General features: G+C 40.3%; 2 protein-coding genes across 2 annotated transcripts in view; both read right to left on the reverse strand.

Moving 5' to 3' along the window:
- MTRR (5-methyltetrahydrofolate-homocysteine methyltransferase reductase) overlaps window positions 1-20,662 on the reverse strand; it is a 328,893-nt gene that overhangs the window by 61,435 nt on the left and 246,796 nt on the right. The window lies entirely within an intron of this gene.
- The window catches only part of ADCY2 (adenylate cyclase 2), a 149,046-nt gene that overhangs the window by 5,989 nt on the left and 122,395 nt on the right, over window positions 1-20,662 (reverse strand). The window contains exons 17-22 of the mRNA XM_042465160.1: window positions 17,436-17,561; window positions 14,145-14,329; window positions 12,054-12,138; window positions 8,449-8,607; window positions 6,952-7,098; window positions 1,757-1,864 (exon numbers count right to left, since the gene is read on the reverse strand). Coding sequence (XP_042321094.1) covers window positions 1,757-1,864; window positions 6,952-7,098; window positions 8,449-8,607; window positions 12,054-12,138; window positions 14,145-14,329; window positions 17,436-17,561 — 810 coding nt within the window. The remainder of the gene's footprint in view (window positions 1-1,756; window positions 1,865-6,951; window positions 7,099-8,448; window positions 8,608-12,053; window positions 12,139-14,144; window positions 14,330-17,435; window positions 17,562-20,662) is intronic.

The raw sequence follows: 20,662 nt of genomic DNA on the forward strand, positions 1-20,662 counted from the left end.
GGCAAAAGTAATCCACTCACTTAAATCAGGCTGCTGCCACAATACAGAATTAATACAGTTTGACACCATAGGATGGTGTCATGGTTCCATCCAATGGAATCTTGGGATTTGCAATTTGTTGTGGCATCAGGTCTCTCTGACAGACAAGCCTAAATATCTCACAAAACTACAAAGTCCAGGATTCTATAGCACTGAGCTGTGGCGGTTAAAATAGTATCAGTCTGCTTTAATTCCGCAGTGTAGATCCATCCCCAGTCTAGGGGTGGAAAGAATATTAGTTATTCATTCCCAGATTGAAAAAAGCATTCCCTCAAAGTCTGAAAATGCTGCCAGGAACAACAGACCCGTACAAATTTTGTGCAGTTTTCTCCTGTTATTTGTATGGTCTGAAGTGATGTCTAAGAATATTGTGTGTGTGTGTGTGTGCACGCACGCCCACGCGCACACACAAACACACAACCCCCTACCATTTATGTGCCAAAAATAAGTTTCCTGCACAGAAAACACTATGTCCTATGCAGGAAACCATGCAAAGGAAACCACACAATTCCTTTGCAACACTTTGGCCTATTTGATTATAGGGAGAATACCATGGAGGAATATTCATTTTCTCTCACAGTGAGGAAAAAACTACTGTAATTATTCATCCTTACATGCAAGGATGAGATAACCAAGTATTTACACCCCCATTTTACTCCACAATCCCTACTTACCTCCTGGCTGCTTGAAGAACAGTAAGAAATATGATTTCTTGGCACTTTGGGCCTCTTTTAGTTTTGGGTCTAGCACAGCAGCCCAAGCTGGGTCAACAGGACATCAGCTTTGTTTGACATCACATTGCCCATTTCATACAAAATATGCTTATAGTGAAGATACAATCCCTAGCCTCACCTCTTCATAAGGATGGCTCACTTGTCTTTCAGGCCAGGTCTACACTACTAATTTCCACTAATAATGAGTCCTGCTTTGTCCCATAGCAACAAAAAGAAAGGAAGAGGCTAGAGGTGATTTAGTGTGCTCGAAAAATGTAGCATGAGCCTACATCGACTTTTCCCCAAACAAGTATAAATCTTCTCTCTCTCTCAGAAACTAGGAGGGAAGTGTTGATGGGAAAGATGTATTTTTATTTGCCAAGCTCAGTATCATTTCATAAAATATAGATATGATTCTCTAAGGCTGGAACACAGGTATTATAAGTAAGTATGAATATTATTTTCCATCTGAAATTTTGGAGCTGCTCATAACCAAGTCTATGTTGACTGTGGGGACATTAAAAATGAATGTTGCATTATAATATAAAAGATCTGGAATTGGCAAGCAGAGAGGTCTCAACCCTCCCTTTTCCACTGATTAACTCCTTCAAAATGCTGCCTGGCCATTGGAGGTGGAAATGAACAGCCCGAGGTGAGAAGTCTCTGCAAGGAAGAATTGGTGGGTCCATGGTCAGCTAGGCATTCTATCCTCCCCATTTGTGTTACATTGCTAAATGTGACTATGTTTGTTAATATAATGAGTTCCACGATTTAAAAGCTCCAAAAGTGTAAGCAAATGTTTGTGGGCTCACGTTGGAACATCTCCAGTTCATTTTCTAGACTGCAACCTGTTCCCTGCATCTAAGAAAATGTTCCCAGAGTTTCTTTGGAATGTGGGGAAGGGAGCAGCATAAGCTCTGCTTTAATCCAAAGCTCACCATGTTTGTCTCCTGCCCAAATATAAAATACCATCCCTAAAAGCTGTATGCGATATCGATCTGTACCTGACTGTGTTCTTGGCTGGGCATTGCACTTAGTCCCGTGGCTGCCATGTAAGTGCTCCCAATGGTCTTGATCTTTTCAACACCACTAAACTTGGGTTTAGACAACAGCTGTGAAGGCAAGAAAAAGTATTCTTAGACATTTGAGGGTTATATAATAATAATGCACCTTAATTGTTAATGTATAGTTCCAAGTGTTTTCTTTAGGCCTTTGTTTGAAGGAATAATTGCAGCAGAAATAAAAAAATTATTAATGAAAATCACATATAAAGTAGAGATAAGGGAATCATTGTAAAAGCAACAGGGGTATGCAGGTGTGAAGAGCTGAACCATTCTGCACTCCCTCTATGCCAAGCACTTCTCTCTCAGGTGAACTAATGGTATTTGAGCTCAGATGGGAAAGCTACCCTGCTCTGCTGCTTTCTCAGGCTCCAGAGTTCAGTTCCCTTGCTAGTCGAACTTGTAGTATCTAACTTATAGAGTGCAGAAAGGATAGACTGGGTGGGGATATGGAGGATCGGCACTGAACTCCTGTGTTCCTGCAATTCCCCTGGGTTCTACTGGCACATATGGCACACAGAGGATGGAGAGAAACAGCAGGGAACTTGGTGCAGAGATGTCGCAGTTGTCTCAGAAAGCACGCACCATAAATAAATGTATCAGCATGTTCAACAGGTTACTGTTTTATCACAGTAGCCTGTTTAGAAATGTCATCTACCTAGATACTTTATAAAAGATGATCTCTATAGCCATAGACAGTTTTTTCTGGCTGCCAGGTGTTGCATGCTTTGGAGAGTAGACATTAGTTTTGAAAGTCTGATGAGTGAAACTCTAAGAACTTTGCTTACTGTCTTTGGAATATCATGCTTATCATATGTCATGCAGCTCAGGTTTGCTATACTTCAAAGTGAAAAGAACATGTCATGAAGTCCTGTAGGATGTACAAGTTCAGTCATGTCTTCAAAGTATTTGCACACATCCCCCACCATTATTTCTGTATCTTTAGTAAGTTAGAGGAGGTCTTCCAGACTGGCGATTTGTGCCTGTTTGTGTTGTGTAATTTAATGTCACTCCAAAACAATTGCTATACTGCTGCTTTTTGTCTGTTTATGCCTCTTTCTTCTCCAAACATGATATGTGATACTTTTGGATCATGTGTGGGTATCCTTGTAATAAGTATTGTGATGGAGGGAGGGAGTATACCTACCCAACAATATCCCCTTCTATCTTTTTCCTGTCTTCATTGTCTAACTTAAAAAAAAAACAACTCTAGAAAAAAAGTGTCAAGGCTTTATAAAGTCTGGGAAAGAAGAGGGAAAGACTGAAATATTGTGTAATTACAAAAACATCATGGGGTTCTTTGAAATGAAAAAAAAAAAAAAAGGCAAGAACAGCCACAAATCCTGCATTACCAAGCCATTTCACTAGTATAAAAGAGCCCTTAATGTACTTCTTTTAGCCACTGGCCATAAGAGAGATAACCTATCAAGCTAACAATGAGAAAATGGCAGGCAAACAGTAATAACCACAGAAGGAACACATGGCAGACAACCCAAAAGAAAACAAAGTACAAATGGATGTTCAATTTAGAACAGCTAGCTCTCCACAGCAAACATCCAAATTACAATTCTTTACATGCAGAATCAAAATAGTTTTGAAACTGGTTTGCAACCACAAAACAAAACAAAACAAAAACAACCCAGTTTAAGTAATTTTTTCAAACGCTTAGGAAATTCTATTTTCCGTGGAGATGAGAACATTGCACAATTTTTGAAAAACAGCTACATGTGCCTGTTCCATTGATCATCATAGATAATATAATAAAATCTAAAACTGGGATTGTCAATAAAACGACACCTAAAATTCTGACACCATTTGTAGAAATCTAAGGGCTCCTACCCCCATGCCAGAAAGTTTCAGTTTCGAAGCCTCTAAAATACCAAAAGTGATAACTGTACTACAGTGCTGACTGTACTAAAGTCCTTTACTGTAGCCAGTATCATTCTCTAATATCTATTTTTAAATTCAGCAAAGAACTTCTCTAATATTAATTAAAACTTCCCTGCAATCAGGTTCAACACAGTGTATTATTTCCCTGGTCAAGTTAACGGGGTTTGTGTCGGTCTAGTCTTTCATAACAACCCTATGAATGTCCACACAGAAGTAAATACCACTGAGTTCAGTTGGGCTTACTCCCATCTAAATATATATAGCAGATATGGACAAAGTGTGGCCCTCCAGAAGTTGCTTTCATAGCATAGATCACCACTGGCTATGCTGCCTGGGACTGATGGGAACTGCAGTCTAATAACATCTAGTGGGCTACATTTTGCCCACACCGTGTGTGTACAATTAATCCCTTGGTTAGTTTCCCTCCCCACACCCCAAATGGGACAGAAGAGAAATAGTGTTTCTTCCTCTCTCTACATTCTATGATACCACTATCAAGAGCCCTGGTAAAGAAGGAGTAGGAAGTGGCAGAGCCCTATCTGTAAGCATTCAATCTGAGGTTCATGACATGGCTAGGTAATAACATTTTTATTGTATGCCTTCAGGACTGAGTTTGCGTGTTTTATTGTTGTTAGCTGCCCTCTGGAACAACAGAAAATTTCAAACCAGTGCAGGAAATTGTTCATCTCTGAAATTATATTCACTGAAATTCTCCACACATTCTGAGCACATAATATAATCTTCAGCATGTGGAAGAGATGCTTTGACTAAAAAGTATTATAACATTCTCCAAAAGGAGCTGTGTCCATCCATTTTCTGCAGCTTTACTTCAACAGCTGGATCTATAGAGCCACCCTTTTTGGCAGTAGCTTACATACCGTAAATCATTCTGGGCATTTTTAATCCGGTAGGATAACTACATGATGTCTTCAATATGCAGCCCTCCTGTGTTTTTCCCTTGTTTCTTCTCTTTTTTTCTAACTAAAGTAAAGGCAGAATAGCTGCACAGTGCCTTCTAAGAAGTGAGAGTGGCAGGAGCCCTCTCTTTGACAGTACCCATGAAGTATGTGCGTTAGGAGAAAAAAAGAGTTAAAAGGTACATAAAAAGATGAAAGGTACTATGTACTGTGGGTTGGATACAGTGTTGTCTAGTGCAGAATGCTATAATTTGTATTATCCTGCAAGTAGGAATAGGAGAAGTAATGTTCAATCCCCCCTCCACCACATACACCTTGCAGAACCTTACACTCCTTGGTAAAAACTGTTACTGTCCCATCTTCTTCAGTGAGAAGACTTTGTTAGATCCTGATTTCTTCTCCCAGTGGAAAGGAAAACCCCTTTCAATAGCAGTGGGTGAACTCTGGATCCAACCACATGTTTCTGTCACATTATAAGAACAGTTTTAGGAATGGAGCTTAACATAAACATAGGAAATGAGAGTGATTCATAATGCTAAATTATGGTAAATATGAAAATCCACATGGAGGTTTATGAGCTTGCTCTACTATTCTATCTGTGGTAAAAACCAGGAACATGTTTCTCTGGATGTTATTTTATATTCAGTAGAACTGCCAAAAAAGACAGTAGTGGTGAATGCCTCTAGTATTCTGTCTCTACCATTCAAAACAACCCTGCCTATCTAATGACTATTCCCATTTCTCACATGCCAGTGCATAATTTTACTCTCTGTTCCCAGTCTTCCATTTATTGTAACAGAATTTTCTACAAGTAATTCTTCTAGCACATGATGAATCTGTACCTACATATGACTGCTTATAAAAGTACAAGGATTCATGACTCTATCCTGAATATTTGCAAACCCTTCCTGTGTGACCTAACAAAAGATAGGGAGTGTGTGTACAGCCACGTGTGCCCAACATTGGCCTATGTTAGAGCTAAAATATACAGTATTTGGGGGCCTGAAGAGAAATCAGTTTTAGATTCAAGTTGCACATCACCACTCACAGAGGGAATGGCAGGGACACCAGCCACATCAACCTTGAGTGGGTAAGGAATTATGTTGTTGGATGGCAACTCCCAGAAGCCCTGGCCACTGTAGCTAATAATGAAGAATGCTGGGAGTTGTAACCCAATAATACCTGGAGTGCCACATGACTTCTACCTGATCTACAAGCTTCAGGTATGTTCACTAGTCTGAGAAAATGGAAAGCAGCTTTTAGCTTTAAATTATATTTTAACACAAAAGTTTCAGGATAAAAATATCTATCAAACAATTTGTTCTTGCTGGCTACCGATCACCTCCACTTTGGCCCCACATCACTTGTTTTCTTTCACCCTCAGCTTCACTGAAACCAAGCAGAACAATCCATGACACTGCAGATTTTGGCTGGTATTCAAGTAGGGACATCTGCACATCATAGAGCCTCTTATGCATTCAGATGGGCTTTTTCAGGTGCTGTGGGGATTGGCATGCCTTTCCTCCTCAAGCTGTATCCAAAGCCTCCTTCCCAACTGACTGTAAAGACATGAAGCCACCTCACATGGTCATTCAGTGCTTCAAGATGAGCAGGCAGGGTCAGAGAAGCATCTGGCAAACCCTCTCTGGCCAGAAGTATAATTACAGAACTACTGAGATCCTTTGGAGGACCCCCCATGGATCTCAACACAGATGTCACTGTATGTCTGGGGATGGAGTGAGGGATAGCCACAACTTCTCTGATCCTGCCTGCTTAGTTTTTATTCCTCTTGGCAATAGTATTTTTCTTTTTGCCTGAAATTATAATTAGATTTTTGCTTCCATAGTAAATATTGATTGTTCTACATAAATGTAGGTTGAGTCTCCCTTATCTGAAATGACTGGGCTCAGAAGTGTTTTGGATTTGGTGTTCTTTCAGATTCTGGAATATTTGCATATACATAATGAGATAATTTGGAGATGGGACCCAGGTTTAAATATGAAGTTCATTTATGTTTCATACACACCTTATACACATAGCCTGAAGTTAATTTTGTACACACTATTTTTTATTGATTTTGTGCAGGAAAAAAGTTGGTTATATATAGTGAACCATCAGGAAGCAAAAGTGTCACTATCTCAGCCACCCATGTGGACGGCTTTAGGGTATTTCAGAAATCTGTATAAGGGATACTCAACCTCCAGTTACTTGCTTTGAAAATAGTTAATGCATAAAGAAATTTCAATTTGTACTGGTTTTTAAGCATAAAGCAAGGAGGATTTCTATAATGACATTAACGTCTTACATATATTTTAGACACAAAATACTTACATCATCAAAGTCAGCTATGATTTCATTCAGAAGCCTCAGACATTCTAAACCTTCTTTATTGACATCAGATTCTGTATAAAACTCTTTGAAATCTGGGATGGAGGCAAACATGACACAGACACAGTCATATGACTGATGGTATAGATCCTGTTCAAAAGAGAATAAAGAGAGACCCTGTTACACAATGTCCTCAACCAGAAGGCATTCAAAAAAGCACAGTTGAGAGAGGAAAGAGAAAGGAAGAAGGATGATTAATTCCATGGAAGGTGTCCTTGCACCTGTTTATCACCAGTATAACTCCCTCTTGACTTCTTTTCTTTTACTGTTTCTTACTTGATGATGAATCGCTTTCACCTCAACATCATTCTCATGAGTAAAATTAGTAAAAACATTAATGCTAGGTGATTTGATCTATTTATTAAATTAACCTAATACCCTACACATACTGTATTTTGATTCCTCTGTGATATACATGACAAACTGATAGATTCATTGCACATATATTGGTGATATTTAATAGACATGTTTTACAGAGCAAGTGATAAAATCTTGAGGTCTGGCACCTGTCATGCCACCATTACTGAACTAAGATGCTAGATCACAAAAATAAGCATGTGGAATTAACTCCTGTTATTTTGAAGAATGTAATTTTGACAACTATGGTGTTGTTTTCTTCCGTCAGCGGAATAAACAGGGAATTGAAAATAAATGTTGATCCAGAAATCAATGTACAGATGCTATTCTTGCACCAGAGTGCTTCCCCATTCATTGCAATAAAACAGGCAGACTGCTGAACTTATGCTCCCAGTGCTTCTCCCTTCAATTATGAGGCCTAGTGATGGAGTACTGGGTGTACATCAATGGGTTGCAATGGATCAGTATGCAAGTATTCATTTCTGATGATTTCTCTAAGCCACTAGATGGATCAATGTTTTTATCAGTCACTCACAATACAGTATAATATCTTTGACAAAGCAAGCTATCACTAAAATGATATGTCATCAACAGATCTGAGGAGAGGAATCAATGCAGTTTGACACACTTTAACATCATGGCAGCTGCCTTGTAAGAGGGAATCACAGAATGAGGAGACTCTTGCAATGTGCTGTTTGCAGCTTCAAAAGCTCTGTTCCTTTCTATTTTCTCATATCTGCTAGTTATTTGCAAACAAACAAATATGATAAAAAACACTGTAAAACTACAGTGAGCCTTCATCCAAAAGGAAATAATGAATGGTAGCAATACCTTTGAACCTTGTCATTGCTGGGGCACAAAGCAGATGAGACAAAATCAGGCAGAATCTACTTTTTTGATGGTTTGTTCTTGCAAAATGAAACAAAGGCAAGCTGTTTTGTCAATTTTCACTTTCAGTGGAACGCAGTCTACAGTATGCTGCGTGTTTCTTCTCTCTATACAGGACTGCTTCCAAAGGTGAGCAGTACCCTAGTTTGTTTTAGCTTGGAAGAATGAAAGCAAGATGTGGTGAGGAGGACTGACCTCATTTTTTAAGTTCCTTGCCAAAAAGTGCTCTGCCACGTGAGCAGGAAGTACATTCTCCAGAAGCAGACGATTCAAATTTTCCATGGTCTCAATCTCTTCACGCTCTTTTTTGAACTTGTTCTTCCACAGGAAATCTAACCTACAGTAATATTCATTCTGTTACAAAGAGGACACAGAAGTAAAGAAACAATAGGCATCTTGTCCTACCAGATGGTTTTAAGAAAATAAAATATGCACATGTGTACAACCTAATGAAGCAGTATGCATTCTTTGTGACCCAGCGAGAAGCTGTAAGAGCACATCTATCTATCTATCTATCTATCTATTGCACAACATGGTTTCTGTAGGGTTCCATACAAATACATCTAGTTGACACAGGAACTGCATGTGCCAAATGTGTCTTGCAGATGTAATTCATTAGCTTCATCACCTGTGCAGTATGGGAGCACTATCACAACAACCCCTATAGCCATAATCGCTGTGCTTTTTTTCCTTCAACAAACCCATTCTATAACTTTTTCTCTCCACCAAGAACACGTGTTTTGTAAAGTTAATGGTTCTTAAATCCTCATTCTAGAGCAAAGAAACTCCGAATAGTTGTCTTGCAGCAGCAACACAACAATATATACTTGCTGAGAAAGCATGTTTCTATTTGGCTGCTGTGGGGACTTGCAGCTAAACTGAGAGGGGAGGGGGAAATCTCAGGGGGTAGCAGATGATGTTATCTTCTCTGACAATCTGAATGTCCTAGTGGTCTGACCCTGGTGACATCCATGCTAATTCTGCAATTAGGAGTGTGTGTGAGAAGCCCTATTGCAGGGAGGGAGGATTTGCTTGGGGTTTAGGATCAGAGGTCATCCAGTGCTGGAATAGCTGTTAACAGGTAGTCTAGTGTTGGAATGAATACAGCTGAACAATAAAGTGTTAGGCCTGAGCTACACATATCAGTAGAATGGCAGTCTTTGGGATGGAGCAGTATCTTCATAGAATGAGAATTGGAAGACACAGCAAGGACCAACTAGAGGTGTTGGGGGTTTATGATGTTTTTAACTGTTTTATCAATTGTTGTACACCGCTGTGATCTATGGAATAGCGATATATAAATAATAATAATAATAATAATAATAATAATAATAATAATAATTATTATTCTAGCCTAACTGCTGCCATGCAGGAATACGCAGCTAAAAAACTCCTGAGAAATGGCCATCCAATCTCTGTTTAAAAACCCTCAAAGAAGGAGACTCCACTACCGATTCCATTGCCAAAAGGTTCAAGAAGTTCTTCCTAATGTTTAAACTGAATCCTCTTTCTTCTAATTCGAATCTATTGGTTCATATTCTAGTCTACAGATTAGCTAAAAACCATCTTGCTTCATCTTCCACATGATAGTTAAAGGTGGCTGTTATATCACATCTTACTGTTTTCCTCTCTAGGCTAAATTTACCCAACTTATTCTTCATTGGGCTTTGTTTCCAGACCTTCCAGACCTTCTAACAATTTTGTTGTTCCCCTTAGACATGTTCCAGCTTTTCAACATCCTTCTTGAACTGCGGTGCCCAGAACTGGACACAACTTCTAGGTGAATTCTAGGTGAGCCAATAAAAATATCTGGGGGGAAAAAGGTCTATGGAAATTCTGAGCAAAGCAGATACTATTGATTAAGTGATACTATTATTTTTCTTGACCATGACATTATATTCTTGTTGTTGCAGCCTGGTATTACTATTAGAATTATTTTCAGGAGGGAGTAATTGGGAGCAGGTATGCTATAAAAGATAGGGAAGCTTAACCCTTCTCTCCCTGCTTTTTCTCTCTCTGAATTACCACGTCACTACCCTCCTTTTCTATTCTGTGGTAAGACTGCTATGCAGAGTAATTTGCAGCAAAGGAAATAAACATAGGAAGAATCAAGGGCAAACAGTATTTTCTCAGAGTTAGAATGTTAAATAGAAAGTTCAAATCCAAGAAATATTTCAAACCTCCTCTCACCACGCAGTAAGAAGAGAGCCAAGACTACAGAAGCTAATGGTCATATATGTCTATATTTTACAAATGACAGCAGCAGCTTGCCTCCTAGCAGTATTGTTGCAGAAGCCTCCATTTTGCAGCAAAGGACAAAAGAACAAGCTCCAGTAGGGGGTCAGGAATGAGATGGAGTGGAGAGAGAGCACAGAAGGAAGAAAATATGAATAGTTCCACTCCATGGCATGCCTCTCATCAATTTCATCTTTAAAAAGGGCACACAGAGTAAAGCAGCTCCAAAATCAAAGGGACAGGGAGAAAAGTAGGATACAGGGGGAGGCAGTTTCTTCTCAAATGGAGAAGGCACAGGGTATACTTAAGGTAGGAAATAATGATGGCAAAGGACCAAAATTGGCTTCCACAGGTAAATTAATGTGCAGTGATGTTTTCTGGTGGGGTAAAGAAAACGAAGGGAGAGTGAAATCTAACTGTAAAGAGTTCGTACTTTTTGCCTTGTGGATTTCAGGATTTCGCATGAGGCATTATATTAAAATAAACAGGAAGTTCTCAATATTCATAGATCTTGATCCAGAAGTCACATTTCTCTACCTTGCCAAAGCCTTTGGGACTTTGGGTCTCATTAATTCAGCCCCAGACTGTTATTTATAGTTATTTATAGTTTTAAAAAAACTTTTAAATTTTGTTTTTAACTCAGTATATTAATATGTTTTAAGCTTATACTTTCTACCTGTTTTTCACCTGTTTCACCTGCTTTATTTGTAAGCCATTCTGAGGTCTCCTGATATAGGATTGGGTATAATATTAGAATATGGGTTGGCTGGCAGTTTACAAACCTGCAAATCTGAATATACATGGTAATTTTCATTTCAATCCCCCCATTTGCAAGAGAGATATGACACTTTGTTGCTTTACATCTTTTCTCTCCTTACTGAAAAGATGTCTTGAAACGTGGAATTAAAGTGCCTACCAACTATTGGTAATGGAAATATGTTGGCCTATCATGAAACAGCAGTCATTAAACCAGAATGGAAAACGATTAAGCAAGAACCAAGTAAAAACTATGATATTGAATCTTTACCTAACTTTTCATATTATTCTTGTTAGTGATAGTTAATCCCAGTTAGGTTATGAAGATATGGGATTCTGTAAGATATAATTGGCTTTTCTTTATATTCCTAAGATCTTGATAACTATGCAGCTTCTAATTTTTTCTTAATTTAGAAAACATTGTCTTTAACGTGGCTAATGATCTTATGGTCACTTTTTGGCTTCCCCCATCATAATGTTGTTAGAATTTCATTACCACTGGAAGTAAGTATTTACAGGTAATGTTGTTACCTGTATCTCATTACTTCCAGGCTCTGCTGGTAATTATTTTATGACTGAGATATTATATCATTGATTTGCTCTTTTTTGTCTTTCTTACATATTACAATGTTTTCATAGGAAGAGTGAGGTAATCCAGCTGTACAATGTGAGTTTAATGTATTTGTTCAAACTGCTGCTATGTACATTTTGCAAGAAAGAGAAACAGAAACAGTTCAAGTATCACAAACAAGCTCTTTGCAATTTTCATAAATAATAATAAAAACCATGAGGCAAATGCAGGATCCTACCTGTCTGCTAAGTACCAGCAGTGTGACAAAGAAAATGAAGAGGGATACAGAGCCCATTGTCTTCAGATCTTTCAAGATTCCTGGCCTGCCAAAACAAAGTGGAAATGAAATTTTCAGGGAAAGAAAAATGCTAGCCTTGAGCCCTTTCACACTATACAACTGTAGCTTTCTGTTTTCACTTTGATTATCATGGTTCCGTCTAATGGAACTGTGGGATTTACAATTTGTTGTTGTGTGCCTTTAAGTCATTTCTGATTTATGGCAATTGGAAGGCAAAGCTATCATGGAGTTTTCTTGGCAGGATTTGGTCAGAGGGGGTTTGACATTGCCTTTCTCTGAAGCTGAGTACATGTGACTTGCCCAAGGCAACCAAGTGGGTTTCATGGACGAGCAGGGATTCAAACCCTGGTCGCCAGCATCATACTCCAACACTGAAACCACTACACCAGGCTGGCTCTCTATTTAGTTTAGAGAAGGGTATTTAGAATTCTTAGCCAGAGCTCTAATGGCTGACCAAACTACAAACCCCACAGGAAGCCATCATGGCAGCCAAAGTGGAATCATAATGTTAGAATTGTATAGTGGGAAAGGACCCCAAGGTCCAAGCCTGACCATTTTTCTCTGAAGTACTCATTTATCTATTCATAAAGCAAAAGGTCAGTTATAATCACAGCAGAATCAAATGGTGTAACTGCATTATTTCAGGCTGCCTTCTGGTGCAGGGTTGTGTGATTGTACATCTATACAAGAAACTCCCTACTCAAAGAAAACTAATAAGCACCCCCCTTTCATCAAGGCACATGCTACCCAAGAACAGTCAAGTGATCTAACACCTGACCTGTTTTTTTAAAAACTATTGTGGGACTCCAGACAATACAGTAATTGTAAAGAAGAAGGACAAGATCTATCAGTTTATGCTCCTGAAGGTCAGTCATGAGATATAATACTCTATAATACTCAACTTTCTCTCTCTCTTGACCCCACCCCTATTCCCATAAGTTCCAAGATGTGACGGGGACAAGTGAACCAGACTTTAAAACTGACTGGGCCCTATGTAGCCCTCTAGATGCTCTTGGACTTCAGTTCCCAGCATTTTTTAGTCTTCCAATGCTAGTTTACAGCTGCTGGCAATAGTAGCCTGACATTTGTAAGGCCACAGTTGTTCAACTCATTTTAGAAAGACATGAGATTGCCACTTGTATTGTCTAACAAAAAGAGGCTGTGATGTGGCACTATCATAGTGTAGACCTCGCCACTACACCTCCTTTGTGGCTGGTGAATGTGTGGAGATGTACAACATAAGAATGTTATGCCACATCTTGCTTTTAGAATACAGTGGGGCCTCCGCATACGCGGCCTTTTTATAAGCGGCTTTGAGCGTATGCGCTCAAGCCGCTGGGTGTGTGTAGGGCAGAAGGGGCGGCGCGTCCCATTCAGTTGAATGGGCGCATGCGACCGTTGCGCCGCGCGTGTGCCTGTTGCGCCGCGCTCGCGCCCGTTGCGCCCCGTGCACCTCCGTGCTGCCGTGCACGAGCCCCATTGTTTGCAATGGGGCTCGAGCATAGGCGGAAATCGCCATACGCGGCGGGATCCGGAACGGATCCCCCGCGTATGGCGAGGTTCCACTGTATAGAAAAAACATGGAGTGGAGGGAACTCTTTGTCTCATATAATATCTAACTAACTGGCTGAACAGACTGGCAGAAAGAGCCAGCTTCAGAGTGGTGTGTGGGCATGGTGTCCGTACAGCCCAACTTCGCCCCCAAGCCGGCATCACTTTGCCTACCCAACCAGATGTTGGGCAGCATTGGGACATTCCTGAAGCATGGCAATTAGATGTCGCATGCCACAGAAATGTGGAAGAGCCGCTGGTCTGGCGAAAGGGGTGGCTTTTTTCCATCCCAAAAAAGAGCAGCATTTTGCCACTACTTTTTGGGCTGGGAAAATGTCGGATCGGGGCCACTGTGTGCTGTTGCTGGGGCCTTGATTCGGCACTCAAAGGGGCGACCAGAAGCCACTCCTTTGGGGCGGTCTTTTTCGCCCCTAAGATCACAGGTTGTTTCTTAACCATTAGACATTTGAATTGACCTACCTTTTTTGAGGTGCAATTGTATATAGGAACTTGCTGTAGTTGTCCAGGATAGAGCCATGTGTATGCAGAAGAATGACATTGTAGACTATCAGAGCAACCAACATAATTGCCATTTTCAGCTCATGATTTATCCGGAGAAAAACAGAACAGGATATCAGGCCCAGAACACAACTGTAGATAAAGTACTAGAAGAGGAAAACCATTAAAAACAAACAAACCCTTGGTTAGCAATTAAATCTGCATTGTTGTAGAGGCTAAAGTGAAGGAGACTCATACTGCTAAGTTCTCTTTAGTAGGGAAAAACAAAATCCAGCTAAATCAAAAATAAGATGTTTGAGTACTTTAACTTAGACTTCTTTTTGACCTATATTGCTTTCTCCTCCCTCCCACTCTTTAAAAATACCTTCAATAAAGAGGGAGAGTGAGGGGACTCATAGTGTTACAGGTATTTTTTGTGGCCTTATACCATAGAACTTTGCAAAGCCAATCTTGTACATATTTCCCATGCAATGGCTGAGTTCACTAACCAGCCAGGGGACAGTTGTGTGGGAAGGACCTACAGAATCATTTGCCTTGTTTCTAGTCCATAACAGTATTTAAGGACTTTGGAGAAAAGAGGCAGATTAGAATATTAGGAACAGCTAGTGGGAGTAAAGCTAGGAAAAGGTGGAGGCTGCTCCCAGGATTGAGTATAAATAGAGAGGAGGAGCCATATTTGAGAAGAGTGTGTCACTTTTACCCTGTGAAGTTAGCAGTCAAGGAGGCTGAGTGGCACTGCCTTGCGGTGCAGTTTGAGGGGTTTTAGTTACCCAATTTATAGACAAGAGAAGTCCAGAATTAAAGTGTGTGTTGGTATCCTGCGGGATTACAGCTAGGAAGTCTGTGGAAACTACTAGGAGCAGCCTGAGGAACATATGAAACTAAGAGTAGTTGAGATGAAGACATTCAGATATACAGCGAGCCCTCGCCTTACACGGGGATCCGTTCCGTTCGTGCATGGCGGCACGGCGGCGCGTGGGGCACAACGAGTGCACGCACCCATTCAATTGAATGGGACGCACCGCCCCTTCCGCCCCGCGGCTTGAGCGCGTATGCTTAAGCCACGTATGACACAGGCACACTGTAGTTATCATTAGTGTAACAGATAACTTGAAGAGTTAACAGGTAATGAAACAGGATATAAGGTTCTGTGTGAACCAAGAGTGAAAGGAAACATACATACTGTCCAGTGAGAGAAAGTGATAAGATCTGTAACTACTGAAACAATTCATACACTGTAACAAGCTTGAATAACATCTACTAAGAAAGATACAATAATAAGCTTTGTTTGTAAATAAAGTTCTTTTCTTTGTTTTAACAAAAAGTTGCCTGATGTGGTTTTAAAGATAACATCATACACGCTACTAAATATATTTAAAACGCTTCCAAAAGAGAAAAGACCCTTTATTATTTAGGACATTTTAGAGAGTGGGTGTGAAAACGCTAGAGTGCTGACATTTGAAAACAGTTCTAGTGTGGGAGTCATTTGTGAGAAATCTGAGTTCGAGGGTCTCCATACATAATTGGTGGCAGCGGTGGCACACAGTGTAAATGAGTTTAAGAGATTTGGCAACGTCATCGTTGTCACCATGGCACAGGCACGTAAAAACAAATGCCACACTTCTTCGGTATAATCGTATTTTTAACTTTTGTTTTTATGTTGATTTTATCCTAATTTATACTGTGTTAACTTTTATACCATGTTAAATTCAGGAAAGTAAGTTTTTTCTCTTTTTTTCCAAAGTCCTTTTTCTTGGAAAAACTGAAAACTGGGAAAAAATGGATTAAGGAATATTTTATTTCAGAATGATAAACATGTGTAAGACTTTATATTAAGAAGTCTCCTAAGACAACTTGATATATCTGACCAATTTAATTTCTGATCTTGATTTTGTTTTTTCTCTTTTTTTTTTTTATGGGAATGAATGCTTTATGTCTGCTTGTGGTGATCTAGAGAAGACAAAAAATTATCGCTATTATGAACATTGCTGGTTCCCCTTCCCCCAATTATGTGGATATGTAAGGGTTGTTTTTTTGAAGGAGGGTGTCTTTTTGCTTGCTTTTAATGAACTGGCAAAACCAAAGAAATTCCTTTACAGTTCAGGATTCTGTAGCTCCATTTGTAACGTTTTAAAAAAAGGAAATTCAATTTGTAATTATTGGCTGAATAAATTGTTCTTTCTACCATATCAAACATGATACTTTTATACCAAACAGAGTTATACACAATGGATTTTATATCCCTAAAATAAGATTTTGTGGGGGGGGGGATTTCTATTAAAATTCCATGGATTCAGAATTTCCAGAAATGTTACATCTTCAGGCTGGATTCTTTAAAACATGTGACAGTATGCTGGCTGTTTAAAAAAATGTCACCTCTAGGTATTGCTCTACAGAGCATTATGTGAACATGTCCTTTGGAGGGATGTTATATACATGAAAGGGTAAAGACATCATCAGAGGAACTTAAGTAGAAGTTTTTACATGTACCAAATGTACCAAGATTAGCACAGCAGCAACTAAGGAGGAGCTTCTAGAAGTGCCAATAACACAGGTGATCAGCTGGAATCCTGTTGGTATTCACCACATGCATAATATAGTTAATGCAAATAAAGAGTAGTCATTTCTCTAGGCTCGTGCAAGGAAGAAGCAGCAATGGTGACTGGAGAATATTGCTATCTCCAAAGTGCTCTGAAAGGGGAGGCTTGGACGGTCACCTAACCATGGAAAAGGTGATGTTCCAACCACAACTTCCAGAGCATCTTGGATCTAAAGCCATTCTCCTGTCCTCAGCTGTCATGCATTGGAGAAATAGGTAGCTTGGGCCTGTTACAGACAGCCAAAATAAAGCTGCTTCGAGTCACAGTGGAGGTATGGTGTTTCAATGATGCATGCGCCCTAAGAGTCCAGAAGCCACACCAAAGCCACGCTCCAGTCTTTAAGGCTGGAGCATGGCTTTGGTGCGACTTCTGGACTCTTAGGACGCATGCATCATTGAAATACCGTATCTCCACTGTGACTCGAAGCAGCTTTATTTTGGCTGTCTGTAACAGGCCTTGGAGATAGCAACTTTTTCTGTTGCTACTGTATGACTTCTTTCCCTCCCTGATCACTACTGTGCCCACCATAACCACCAAGGAGGTGACTACTTTTGGTGGAGGCCACAAGACTCCAGCCTTAGATTTTAAACATTTCATTTACAATGAGTACACCCACTACAAGACACACTAATAAATATGATAACAAACTTACTGGCAAGAAAAAATAGTTGCTTTGAATATATCGGAGTGTCTGGTCACTTGCTTCAGCAGAACTTGAATTTGATGAATTAGGAATAGGAAGGAACTGAACCATATCAGCATTGCCATCCAAGAAAAACTAGAACAAACAAACATGAAATCTCTTAGGGTTTCTATAAAGTACACAGAGGGCATCAGATCTAACATCTGGATGGATAAAAATAAATATCTCACTCGACTTCTTTAACTTTTCCAGAAAGAAAACAACTATATGCTCAAGGCACAGTAATATTTTTTAATCTATTGAAAGCTTCTCATTTGACACATCACTCATTTAACAGCCATAAACTATTTTACTATGCTGAAGACAACATTAAAGTGAGCCTGGTCTATAGGACTTATAGGATTTATACACGGTCTTGAACTACCTGAAAATGAGAGTAACATCCAGAAGCAAGCTAAAAATGGAAGATCTAAAGGCCTTCTTTTCAATTGCGCCAAAGAGCACTCTCCTCATCTCTCCCAGCTACTAAAATGATGTCTGCAAACAAGCAACTCACTAGTTTTTAAAGAAAACCAAAAATGATTTCTTTCTCACTGTTACCTTTGGTTAAACAGCTTTTGCAAGCTTATGAAACCAAATAAATGGGACAAAAGTGGACTGAGTATTCTTCAAAGTGCCTTTAGGCCCCTCAAAGACACTATTATCTACTCCATCCTATTTTGCTTTCATGCTGGGTGAGGGTTTATGAAGCTTGAATTTTGGAGACCAAAGTGTGTAACATAATTTAACACAAACTTTGATTCTGATATGCATGCATGTATATGTATGTGTGCATTTGTATGTCTAGATAAACAATATTTATTTAATTTATATTAAACTGTTCTTCCAAATAATAGATTATAGTGACAGACAGGCAGATAGAATGTGTCAGAGAGAGAGAGAGAGAGAATACAGATATTTATTTCTTCTTCAATGAGAGTTACTGTATTAACATGGAAGAACAGATACTGACACTGGGTTCACAAGAAGCTCCCCATCCCAAAGATCATGATTATTTAGTCAAGGGGAAACTTAGCAAGAGAACCTTCTTAAACACCAGAAGGAACATGTGCTAGATCATACCAAAGGTCCACCTAGTCCAGCATTCTGCTTCCCACAAAAAGCAGCCAAATATATCTGGGAAGCCCATAAGAGTACACAAAACCACTAGTTCCTGTTTTTTATTCTTCAGCAACTGGGATTCATTAAATTGTTCTCATGAAATGCTAACAAATTAGAATTGAAATGTCAATATTTCTGAGAAAATCTTGCACAGGATCTAAGGACAAGGGGACTTGCGTGCTGTCAGAAGGAACAGGGAGAGGAGAGGTAGCTGCATAAGCCAGAAGGACGCCTAAGGGCACGGAAGCCCATTAATCCAGCGAACAGCTATTCTAAAGAAGTAAGAAGAAGCAAGCAGGGTACGAAAAGTAATGGTCTAGGCCAGGAGATGGAGGCATTAATGATACACAGTAAAAGGGAGGGGAAGATGACGACTTTGGGGCAAACCTCCCAGATTGCCATCCTGGGATCTGTAGTTTTACAAGGCCTTTAGCCTTCTCTGACAAAGAGTACTGGTGCCTCACAAAACTATGTAACCTATGCATGGGGCCACGGAAGTTAAAGTGGTGATAAATTGCATTATTTTCACAGTGTAGACCAGGGGTAGGCAATCTGCGGCTCGCGGGCCGGATGCGGCCCGGCGAGGCCTTGGGACCAGCCCCAGCCCGGTCCTACCGCTGATTGCCGCCGGGGCCTTTGGCGTCTCGCACAAGGGGCACGGTGGGGCAATTGTCTATAGAAGCCTCAGAAACATGGATTTATCTTAGCATTTTTTAAAAAAATCAGCAAATTTTTTCGCATGACCTCCATTTTTTATTTAAAAAGTGCCCTCCATTTGAAAATTTTGTCCTACATTTGTCCAGGTTTATTTATTTATTTAATTCTTTTAAAAAATATTTAATTATTTATTTTTTTGCTTTGGCCCCCCAGTTGTCTGAGGGACAGCAACCCGGCCCCCAGCTCAAAAGGGTTGCCTACCCCTGGTGTAGACTGTAGAGGCACCCTTCAAGACATGAAAGGATAAGTGCTCATAGAATCGTAGAGTTGGAAGAAACCGCAAGGGCCATCCAGTCCAACCCCCTACCATGCAGGAAATCCAAATCAAAGCATCCCCGACAGATGGCCATCTAGCCTCTGCTTAAAGACCTCCAAGGGAGTTTGTTCCACTGTTGAACAGCCCTTACTGTCAGGAAGTTCCTGCTCAATATATACATGGAACTTCGGAAACTCTGCACTTGGACCGGAAGCCAAACATAGACAGGTATGGGTGCATGTGCATGCATTGTTTACAAAAAGTTGTTAAACATACGGCCAGTGCTGACAGGCTGTTGAATATATCCTTACATTACTTAGGCAACCAGACATATTATCTGAGAAAGCATCTAGAAAAGGAGAGAAATGCATCCTGCTTCCATATCAGCCTAGGAAACAAGAATGCAAGGGAAATTTGAACTGTGACCTGCAACCACCAGGCACATAGGCGGTCTCCTGGCGCTGTTGTTTGCTCCGCGAGGGAGCCGCCGCAGCCAAACCGTGCGGCTCCCTTACGGAGCAAAAAAGAAGCACCAAAATAGAGCTTCTTCTGACAGCGCGCTAATGACACCACGAGGCACCAATGGCGCACTCGTGACGTCATTAGCGCCGCACAACGTGCGGACGCACAGCGTCCGTGACGTCAAGATGGCGGCGGCCATGTGGAACGGCCGCCGCCATTTGTTACAGACAGAGTCCGTACAGGAGTAGGGGCGTCTGGAAGAGACGCCCCCTTTTTAAACTGGGACGTCCTGAGGACGTCCCAAGTGGCGGTTTGTAACCCGCCAAAGCATTTCAGGAAACTACACCAAACCATATTCTTCCATATATTTCTTCTCTCTCTGCATCCAATTTCCATGGCTCTCTGATGAGGGAAAATGCTGCTTTCCCACCTGTCTTTCTTTCTCTCTTTTTCTCCTGATATCACCCTATGATGTGAAATTCAGTATGATTGTATATTCCCTTATGAGGGCCAGGATGATATAGTGGTTTGAGCATTGGACAATGACTCAGAAAATCACAGTTCAAATCCCAGCTCAACAATGGAAACTCACTGGGTTACCTTGGGCAAGTCACACTTTCTCAGCCTCAGAGGATGGCAA

The sequence above is a fragment of the Sceloporus undulatus genome, chromosome 4, assembly GCF_019175285.1.
Source record: "Sceloporus undulatus isolate JIND9_A2432 ecotype Alabama chromosome 4, SceUnd_v1.1, whole genome shotgun sequence".
NCBI classification, from domain to species: domain Eukaryota; kingdom Metazoa; phylum Chordata; class Lepidosauria; order Squamata; family Phrynosomatidae; genus Sceloporus; species Sceloporus undulatus.